The sequence below is a fragment of the Salvelinus sp. IW2-2015 genome, linkage group LG18, assembly GCF_002910315.2.
Source record: "Salvelinus sp. IW2-2015 linkage group LG18, ASM291031v2, whole genome shotgun sequence".
In the NCBI taxonomy this organism is placed as follows: domain Eukaryota; kingdom Metazoa; phylum Chordata; class Actinopteri; order Salmoniformes; family Salmonidae; genus Salvelinus; species Salvelinus sp. IW2-2015.
The window spans coordinates 32,552,873-32,564,086 of record NC_036858.1 but is presented as its reverse complement, the minus strand read 5'-3'; the positions used below and the strand labels follow the sequence as shown (position 1 = coordinate 32,564,086).

General features: G+C 41.6%; 1 protein-coding gene across 2 annotated transcripts; it reads left to right on the top strand.

The window, feature by feature from the left end:
- The first annotated feature begins 646 nt into the window (after positions 1-646).
- LOC111978199 (visual system homeobox 1) lies at positions 647-3,228 on the top strand. 2 transcript variants are annotated; one of them, XM_024008117.2, is made up of 5 exons: positions 647-1,087; positions 1,436-1,514; positions 1,657-1,780; positions 1,876-2,056; positions 2,340-3,228. In XM_024008117.2, the coding sequence occupies exons 1-5, from the start codon at positions 691-693 to the stop codon at positions 2,600-2,602; spliced, it is 1,044 nt and encodes a 347-aa protein (XP_023863885.1). In that variant the 5' UTR covers positions 647-690; the 3' UTR covers positions 2,603-3,228. The 2 variants fall into 2 exon arrangements, with proteins under 2 accessions (XP_023863885.1, XP_023863884.1); XM_024008116.2 differs by having other exon boundaries at positions 1,876-2,068.
- The last annotated feature ends 7,986 nt before the right edge of the window (positions 3,229-11,214 follow it).

The following is an 11,214-nucleotide window of genomic DNA, read 5'->3' as shown; positions in this document are numbered from 1 at the left end:
TGCTGTAGCCTACCTAGTATACAATTCTTCGCCTAAATTAATTTAACATTCAATTAATTCAATCCCAGAGAGTGATTAGAATAAACCTATGACTTAAACTTATTCTCAAATGTTAATATTTTTTGTCTTTTAAACCTATTCCCAGTTTGGCTATATATTACGCTAGACTAGTCCTAGTCAAGAGGCTATTCTCACATTTTCACTGCACGGGCAAACAGCGATTTTCGTTAGGATAGTATGTTTCCTCATTTACAAATTAATAAAATAAATTAAATTAATATGCATCACTGAGCAATGACAATAGCACAACGACAGCAGATTGAGATAAAACGAAGGTTGATCATTGATCATATTTTTTTATTGAAAAATAAAGTGTATTTTTAAGATGTAAAGCATGCACTATTGTTTAGCTGGAGACCTACATAAATGCCATTTGACATCAGAGAAAAACACTTAGGACCAGTTCAGATAGAGGATAAAATCCTTATCGGATTTGAGTCAAAATTGGTGGCAATTAATCCTTTAGGATTGAAAAAGGGAAACGCCTCCTTTCGGTTTGACGGGTCAGGTTCGCTCTGATTGGTCACTGGAGGTTATCCCCAGGACACAACACAGGGATAAATTGTTCTCCCATATGCCTGCTACCTCATCACCCAAGCTGCAAGGAAAAGAGAAGTATAGCGCTTTACAATGACAACCATGACAGGAAGAGAGGATGGCGCTGAGGAAAAGCTCAAAGTCAAGATGCTGGCGCCTGCATTTGGGATCGATAAATCACGACTTCATGGATCTGGGTTTAGGTCTAAAGGCTTTGCCATCACGGACCTACTGGGTCTTGAAACGGATCTCCAGCCTCGCCCATCCGGACCTTATGGAATAGGAGGACACGGGGATGTTCAGAGCGCTGGGATGGGATTCCCTTTCGCTGGAGGATCCTTGCCTCTTGGTCTGGGGTTCCTGTGCAGTTTGGCGGCTCAGCAACCTCCGGGGGCCCCCTGCTTCCTACCGAGTCACATACCACTCCTTCAGTCCAGGACGGAGAGCCATTTCATGCAGAATTTGGAGCAACATAGAGACGCCTACTCTGGTACAGCTCATTTCAAATAGTTGATTTTACAGTTACAGTTAGCTGTCCACTTAGCATGTATTCTCAGGGGGTGCTGAAACCTCATGTAGCTCAATTTGTTTAAAATATTCAATGCGTTCAAGATTGAAGTAGCATAATTTTATCTCTCAAAATTAAGATGTCGATTGAATGTCAAACCTATCCAAAATAACAATTTTCGTCTCGCGCTAAATTCGATGACTCTATATTCCATTTATAAGCACTCGATTTATTTAACTTTTCTGTACAATTATAATTTAACATTTATATGTTGGATTTGGGTTTGAYTGTTTTTCTCTGATAGCCTATATGTTTCCCTTTTATTTTAAGATGACGAATGTCTCTCTGGTGAACGAAACGATTCGAAAAACTCAGGGAACTCACAGAAGAGAAAGAAAAGGAGGCACAGGTTGGTACATATGATGCAGTTTTATTGCACCAGAGCAAAAAGAGAAATTGAGTAGGCTATTACATTAAATAAGTACAATGAATGCCGTTAGCACGCCGGTGTTATCAATGCTTTCAATAAAATACAAATACATCCATTACAGAACTGTGTTCACTTCTCATCAACTGGAGGAGCTGGAAAAGGCATTCCATGAGGCACATTACCCAGACGTGTATGCCAGGGAAATGTTAGCAATGAAGACAGAATTGCCTGAGGATAGAATACAGGTAGGCTATTTATAACAACAACTTACAATTGCCTTATTGAAATAGATATTTGGACAATTTTGCAGAGTAAACTAACATGTGAGCCTATTTTTCAGGTATGGTTTCAGAATCGTCGGGCCAAGTGGAGGAAACGTGAGAAGTGCTGGGGACGCAGCAGTGTGATGGCAGAGTATGGGCTCTACGGTGCCATGGTCCGCCACTCCATCCCTCTGCCAGAATCAATCATCAACTCCGCCAAAAGCGGGATGATGGGCTCCTGTGCTCCCTGGCTTCTAGGTGAGCCAGCAGGTTGTTTGCTTTATTAATAATATAAGACTCAAATATGTATTTAATCACTTGAATACATAGCTGAGATGTGTTTTGTATCCGTACAATGTTTGATGGACATTCAGCCAACATATTCCATAACGTATACATTATAACGATTAAGGTCTAAATGCTAGGCCAACATTTTAGTTTACAAATAGACCTATAGGCCTAATGTCTATTTATTTTAGCTTTATTTAGCTATAGGCTGCGCTGAGACTAATTGTTTTTTCATTTGTATCACTTTACGCAGGAATGCACAAGAAGTCCATGGATATAGTAAAGAAGTCCCCAGGAATGCCAGAGTTTACCCACTCGGATACTAACTCCGAGGAAACTAAAGGGAAAGACAACGACATGTCCTGGCCAAATCGCTCTCGTGGTATAGACGACAGCGAGGACATGGCAATAGACCTATCCAGCACCTCTAAGCAGGACAGCAGCAAGAGCACTTTGAAGTCATCGTCACCCCAAAGGGACMCCATTCGCAACAGCGATTCAGACGATGAAAGCTAAATAAATGCCAATCCCCGTCGCAGACAGTGAGCTTGGACATTTGCGTGGAAATTATGCTCACCTGGAAGACAATTATTTTCCAAAGATGCGCAACATTCCCATCACATTAGGGGTGTACAGTGTACTTGTCTTATTTCTTAATAATTGTATTTGGACATATGTTTTATAAAGTTGTTTGGTTTTAAATATAAGATAATATTTAATGTTTTATTCCGTGCTATAGGCAACTTTTGTTTAATTTTGTGTGTTGTTGAAATAATATTTCAAAAAAGAAGCGAGAGGACCACGGAGAGGACATATAACCTCTTCTCCTGCAGAAACGTGTTACACGATAAATCAAAATTCAATTTCTCTAAAAACAATTTGTGAACATGTACAAACCTTAGGCCTACATCTCATTTMATCTTTTTGAAAGGTGATGGTTAGGGTGTAAGCCCCACTACTTGCATTTGATATAAAACATAAACTAAAATACACAGATTATCAAATGGCACAATTATGAGGCACTTTAGTTGTGTTGATACTGAATGTCATTCAGAGGTCAATTTCACCGCAATAATAACAACAACAGCAACAATATCAGGAAAACAGTACCTGGATAAATAAATAAAAATATTTTTTTGAAATGGTGTATTTTTATTGATGTGTTCGTATAGGCCTACCTTCATTCACTTGATGTAGCCTAAATAACGTTATTGGTTCCACAAATCTGTTTTAATTGTAGTATTTACATGGGTTAAAAAGACAGAAGTTGATGCAGTAAGTAACCCAGTTGCGATGTAAATTAAGCATTACGATGATCGCACCAAATGCATCGCCTTTCTAAATGTTTCCCAAATAAGCACGTAAAGAGAACGTTCACTAAGTGCGTCAGACCATGTGTCCATACAGGATCKAAAGAAAAGCAGCGCTGCCTTCGGATCAGTTTTCTCCATTCAAATCTTACCTTAACATTAGAAGTAGTCAAAAATACTGACCACGGATCAGCTCCTAGAGCGATATTACCACCAATGGCTCCAAAAAGGCTATTGAGGCGGTTTATTCCTACCCAATAATAATGCACTAAATCCCAGATTGGGCACATCATTGCGCACGTTGCCACACATTATTAAACACATTCAGGCACAAATAACAGACAGTAGCCTAGTGGCAAATTAGAACTCAATTGATTGAACATGAAATGTATTTAAATATGTTTGAAATAGCCTATATAAGCCAATGTAGCCTCTGTAGGCCATCTTTTAACGCAGTCATCTCGGTTTTTATTTGAAGCATAATCTCATCCTTCACTTGTTTATAACAATTGCAAATAAGATACTTTGGCAACTTTGTAATTAGTCAACTTCTGCTCTGAAGTTATCAGCAGTCACAGTCAGACAGATAGCCTAAACATCTTGATTCTACAATATATTGAACCTTTAATATCCAAAGAACAAAAAGGTTATACATAGGAACCCAAATATAAAAACATTTCTAAGAGTGGGTCCATTACACTTACCGCTAACATCACACAGTTTCACATTTGATTTGATTTAGTGACAAAACAGGTATAATCAAATACAATGTTTTGCTAATGTTGAAAATCCAGTGGACAACAGTATACATGAACACTTCTACCTGTAATAAGATATGCCATCTTTCACCAGCTATTGCATTCTCAGATTAGTGTGTCAAACTTCAACCTGATTTTTCAGGGGGTGCTGCAGCAACCTCAGCACCCCTACTTCCTGTGGCTGTGCCTGCTCCCATYCATTCCCACCCCATCCCTCTGTGGTCGTCCTCTCTCTCTCCCAGGGGCATCACATCAAGCTCTCGCTCTCCGACTCTTGGAAGCCCCCTTCAACTCTTGCTTAAGAATCATATAAACATTTGGATTGATGAACGGTGGCACCATGTGCAGCACCATCATTGTAACATGCTGGATACTTCATTGCTGGGAAAAGCGATAGGACATAGTTTGCTCTTGTTGTAGTATACAGGTTGCAGAGTCCTAGATTATTGGCACCAGCTGGAGTAAAAACATGCAGAGATAGAAGGCTCCAGTTCTACAAGCATGGCAGTTGTTCAGTTTAAGGGCCATAACAGCCCTGCGTGCCTCATTGAATACTGTATACGCCCATAACAGGAGCAGATGATGATTGAAAGAGTCATGGTGGTAATGGGAGGGTCATGGAGCTGTAACTTTTGCACAGGATTAAAGCTCATAGATGCTCTCACGATTCCAGGCTCACAGAGCAGCCCTGCAGTGGCTCTGTTAAATGCACCCTGTCCCAGGTTGAGCAGGACAAGGTCATTACAAGTGCCAATGGTGACACTCGGCACCCAGATTAGCCCCAAGGCAAGCTGCACACGCCAAGAAGTCATTATGCCCAGGTAGTSGATGCTGTGGCAAATAAACACATATCTTTCTAACGCCATGATGTCCAGAGTCATTTGAGAGTTTAAAATCACACGTACCATAATACCAAAAATGTCTTATATTCAATGTACAGAATGAAGCCCAATGGTGGGAGATAAAAAGTCGATGAGTGATGAACTAAAACACAATAAAAAACACCAAAGCTCATCGGCTCAGAGGAAATGTAGGCATAGGTCTATCCTTACATGCGTCGGCGCGCGCATGTTGATTTTGTCCACCCACACAAGACGCGATCAGGACTCTGAACCAACTATATTAATTTGGGGACAGGTCGAAAAGCATTAAACATTTATGGCAATTTAGCTAGCTAGCTTGCTGTTTCTAGCTAATTTGTCCTGGGATATAAACATTGGGTTGTTATTTTACCTGAAATGCACAAGGTCCTCTACTCCGACAATTCATCCTCAGATAAAAGGGTAAACTGAGTTTGTTTCTAGTCATCTCTCCTCCTTCAGGCTTCTTCTTCTTCTTTGGACTATATGGCGGTTGGCAACCAACTTTAAGGTGCATTACCACCACCAACTGGACTGGAGTGTGGACCTCAGTTCATCTTTCAATCACCCACGTGGGTATATGCTCCTAAAAATCAATGACGAGATGGGAGAGGCAGGACTTGCAGCGCTTCAAGCGTCACAAATAGAAGCAAGTTCTATTTTAGTGCCTGGCTACACAGATGCTTGCTTACGTGCGCGAGCAGTGTGGGTCTAATGATTGAATTACATCGCTCGCGCAAGCAAAGCTAGCGGTCAGCATGTTAGACTCCAGTGGTGAATCCAAAACAAAATATAAGAGGCTGCACTCTCACATTAAGAATGGACAGAAAGATACTTGAAAATCTTCCAGCCTTCCCTTGTAATCAGCATTTTAATAGATTGTTTTGAATAGGTAATTGTGATAATTGTAAAGTAATAAACAAATTCACATCAAAGTAGGACTGCACCTTTTCAAATGGGCCGTGGGCGGATTCAACCTTACCAATGASACCTTAGGTGCTGTGATCATGAACTAGATTCAGCGGATGGTCAGGGCGACGGAACATAATTACAAATAATTAGTAGACTGCAAACAGGCCAAAAGAAACMTAAACAGTTATAATATTTGACTAAAACATAATAATTTCAAACCTTGCTTACATTTCTATACATTCACATACACTGGTGTACAAAACATTAGGAACATGACATAGACTGACCAGGTGAATCCAGGTAAAAGCGATGATTCCTTATTGTTGTCACTTCAATCATGAAGGGGAGTAGACAGGTTAACCTCTAAAGGTCTAAACTAACATTTGGAATTGTTTTAAGATGGTCATAACATGGATCATTTAGCTATTTGATTTTGAATTCTAGGACCCCTTTAGGTATCCCCCAAAAATAAAAAATAAAAATTATTTTATAAAATGTTGAATTTGGCCTTTACTACTATAGCTCATAGAAACCCATTGAATAACACATTCATAAAAGGCAAAATAGAAAGTAAAAAAACGAATCATAAGGAATAAGGTTTTTAAGTGTCTGTCCTATATCTAGACGATATAAGAACGCTCAGGAAATATATAGTACCAGTCAATAGTTTGGACACCTAGTCATTCCAAGGTTCTTTTTTATTTTTACTATTTTTTTACATTGTCAAATAATAGTGAAGACATCAAAACTATGAAATAACACATATGGAATAATGTAGGAACCAAATAAATGTTAAACAAATCAAAATATATTTTATATTTGAGATTCTTCAAAGTAGCCACCCTTTGCCTTGATGACAGCTTTGCACACTCTTGGAATTTTCTCAACCAGCTTCACCTGGAATGCTTTTCCAACAGTCTTGAAGGAGTCCCACATATGCTGAGCACTTGTTGGCTGCTTTTCCTTCACTCTGCGGTCCAACTCATTCCAAACCATCTCAATTGGGTTGAGGTCGGGTGATTGTGGAAGCCAGGTCATCTGATGCAGCACTCCATCACTCTTCTTCTTGGTCAAATAGCCCTTACACAGCCTGGATGTGTGTTGGGTAACTGTCCTGTTGAAAACAAATGATAGTCCCACTAAGCGTAAACCAAATGGGATGGCATATCGCTGCAGAATACTGTGGTAGCCATGCTGGTGAAGTGTGCCTTGAATTCTAAATTAATCACAGACAGTGTCACCAGCAAAGCCACAAAATTCATATATGTATATATACAGTACCAGTCAAAGGTTTTGACACACCTACTCATTCAAGGTTTATTCTTTGTTGTTGTACTATTTTTTTTTACACATATTTAACCCCTTATTTTTGTTGGCACAAAACTACCTCCATTCATTTGTATGGGTTACCTTCAGATGAGTTCCCGTCACACTTGTGGGGGTCATAGAGCAAGACGGAGAACACCATCAAGTGGTCATTATATTTTGTAGGCAAAACCATATGGACACTACCGATGTTTTGGCAAGAAGACCAATTTTCGGCACGTCTCATGGTCTGAGAAACATCGCTGTATCTCGACCACCTTCCACCGCAGATGCGGAAGGCCGACACAGGCGGATGAGGTGGATTGAGACGCAGTCCACGCAACAAAACAGATATCTCTAGCTTAAACTGACGGATTTCGATGGTGATTTTTTGTTATGTTATGTTACTTAGAGTGACGCATGGATGCGTCAATAGACTCTTTAGGATTAAAGAAGGACTTTTAAGCATTGAGACAATTGACAGATGGATTGTGTATGTGTGCCATTCAGAGGATGAATGGGCAAGACAAAATATTTAAGTGCATTTGAACTGAGTATGGTAGTAGGTGGCAGTCTGCTCGGTTTTTCATGCTCAACAGTTTCCTGTGTGTATCAAGAATGGTTCACCACCCAAAGGACATCCAGCCAATTTGACACAACTGTGGGAAGCATTGGAGTCAACATGGGCCATCATCCCTGTGGAACGCGTTCGATGAATTGAGGCTGTTCTGAGGGCAAAATAGGGTGCAACTCAATATTAGAAAGGCGTTCCTAATAATTTGTACATTCATTGTATATCTCTCTATTATGCGTGGGAATACTTTTGAACAGATTTCCAAAATTAAAATAACTTGGAGCTGATTTGCTGGTGACTTAGAGCTTTTTTATGTCCAACAAACCAAACATCTAAGTTAAAGAATATGACTAAACCAAATCAAACTCTATTTAAATTGTATTTCATGTTTGATTTGATGCAGTCCTACTCTTTAACTTATTGTTTTGGTTAAGATGTGAATCCAACATATCAATTATACATTTGTAGACAAACTGGAATTAAAGCCAGACTAAGTCAGTGACCCAGATGGAACTATCYAAGATGAAGATACATTTTTATGTATTYTATATGCGTTGACTACCAAACACAATTCAACATCACTTTAAAAATACAATAAATAGCCTATTAACTTGTCGACAAGTAAAAAAATGTCACATTGGATTCACATCTTAGAAGGAACTATCCAAGCAGTAGATACATCTTCTTTAAATGCTGATATTTGGTTACGTTGTCAACCAAACGTAATTCAATTTTACTTTTGTAATACAGTAAATAAATAGACTAAAGTTAAGGCTATTTTACAAACTAGTGTAACATTCAACCTTAAAATGAGTAACACATCCATGGCCACATTTTGAGGTTACTGTTACTATACATTTCATCTTATGTACCGCCGCCGACCCCGGACTGGGAACCCTCACAGCGGGCCGGACAGGAGGACAGGAGGGCGACTCTGGCGGCTCCGGACAGGAGGGTGACTCTGGCGGCTCCGGACAGGAGGCAGGCACAGGACTCACCGGGCTGGGGAGACATCCAGGAGACCTGGCTCTGGGAGCAGGCACAGGACTCACCGGGCTGGGGAGACATCCAGGAGGCCTCTTCCTTGGCCGAGGCACCGGATACACTGGGCCGTGGGGGAGCACTGGAGATCTGGCGCGTAGCCTTGGCACCACTCCTCCAGGCTGAATGCCCATTCTAGCCCGGCACCTCCAGAGCGCAGGCACAGGTCAAACCGGGCTGTGGGGGAGCACTGGAGCTCTGGTGCTTAGCACTTGCACCGCTCCTCTTGGCTGCATGCCCACCTTWGCCCGGCACGTGCGGGGAGCTGGAACAGGCCGCACTGGGTTCTCCTSGCGAACTGGGGAAACCGTGCCTRGAGCCGGCGCAGGACTCACCGGGCCGTGGAAGCGCACTGGRGGTCTGGAGCRMCAAGYTGGCACAAGACGTGCAGGGCTGGGAAGGYGCACAGGAGGCCTGGTGCGTGGGGCTGGCACAGTCTTCACCAGACGGCTAGCACGCACCTCAGGACGAGTATGGAGAGCTGTCTCAGGTGACATCAACTCGAGGACACGCTCCCTAGGGCGAATGTCGTGCCTCATGCACCAACACAGCAGCTCTCTCATAGCTCTCTCCTCCAATCTCCCCATCAACTCCCTCACTGTCTCTGCTTCGATCTCCTCGCTCACCTCCAATTTCACCCCGACTGCCTCTGGTTCCATCCTCGGCTCCGCCGACCGTCCCGTGTCCCCCCCCCCAAAAAACTTATTGGGGCTGCCTCTCCTGGCTACGCTGCTTGGTCCTTTGGTGGTGGGTAGTTCTGTAACGATCATCGTTGCATGAAGAAGTGGACCAAAGCGCAGCGTGGTAAGTGTTCAAAAGGTGCTATCTAGAACCTAAAAGGGTTCTTTGGCTGTCCCCATAGGAGAACCCTTTGAATAACCCTTTTTGGTTCCTGTTAGAACCCTTTTGGTTCCAGGTAGAACCCTTTCCACAGACGGTATTACATGGAACTCAAAAGGGTTCTATCTGGAAAAAAAGGGTTATCCTATGGGGACAGCCAAAGAACCCTTTTGGAAACTTTTTAGCTATCAAGAATAGAATAGAATATTTCTGTTGTTATTGTACATCTTTAGTGTTTTACGTTGAATGTCTAATTTCCTTCCTCAGAAGAAACTGCTGTATTCACTGATGGAGAGGTTGTGCAGAGTCTACAGACAAGATTATGAAACTTGTGAATGAGGGCACTGCAGAGAAAGAAGACCTGAAGAAGTTCCAGTTGGTGCAGACTCAGCATGGTTCCATTTAAGACAACCAGTGTATGGACACTTGTAAAGACTCTCTCCCTCAATCTTGCCTTTGCAATACTTTTTACCAGTGTATATATGACCTGCACCCTAACCTTAATCACTGAAACTATACCTAACCTTAACTTTACCCTCATTCTCAAACCTAACCTAAAGTAATTTTGACCCCTATGCCTAAACACAATTCTCCTTGAATATACACTTTTGAATATACACTTCAGTACTATTTACAATAATTCCATCTCTCCCTCTGTCTCAGGAAAGGAACAAAATCTGTGGATCAATGGAGAGGAACTGCAGACTTTCATTCTGATTAATGGGGTCAGTTCATGCACTAGCTACTCATTAGAATAAGTTATTTGCAATTCAGAAAGTGTTGAAGTTAAGCGTTTCTGTTTGACTGAAACTATCCTAAGATATTTTTTCAGAGTGGTGTCATAAATGCGGACTGGTGTGGATCTCTGGTCAATGTGGAGAATCGTGATGGTGAGCACATCATGGTGAAGAACTGATACATACAGATGAATTAGAAATATTCCCTTTCATACCAAGGAAGCAGTGAAAAACCGTACATCTGCGGAATATGTGGGAGAGGTTTTGGTTATGCTTCCCATCTGAACCGAGATGTACACCATGAGGAGTTAAGCATTCGGCTGTGAGACTTGTGGAAAGAGATTCTGTGGGAACCCAGTTCTGATCTTTTTCTGATCTTTGTCCACTAATTGGTCTTTTGACCAATCACATTTCTATTGACATATCCTCTATTGTCGATGTTGCTTTATCTGATCACCACTGTGTATTTTTTACTACCTTGATGCCCATAACGCAGGGTACTACTGAAAGCATTATTAAGAAACACTATCTTACCTCTGAAGTTTTCTCCCCTGACCCATCTGTCTATCGCCTCCTTTGAATTCCATGCTGTCACAGTTACCAGCCCTTTCAAGCTTAACATCCTTATCATTTATCGCCCTCCAGGTTCCCTTGGAGAGTTCATCAATGAGCTTGACGCCCTGATAAGTTCCTTTCCTGAGGATGGCTCACCTCTCACAGTTCTGGGTGACTTTAACCTCCCCACGTCTACCTTTGACTCATTCCTCTCTGCCTCCTTCTTTCCACTCCTC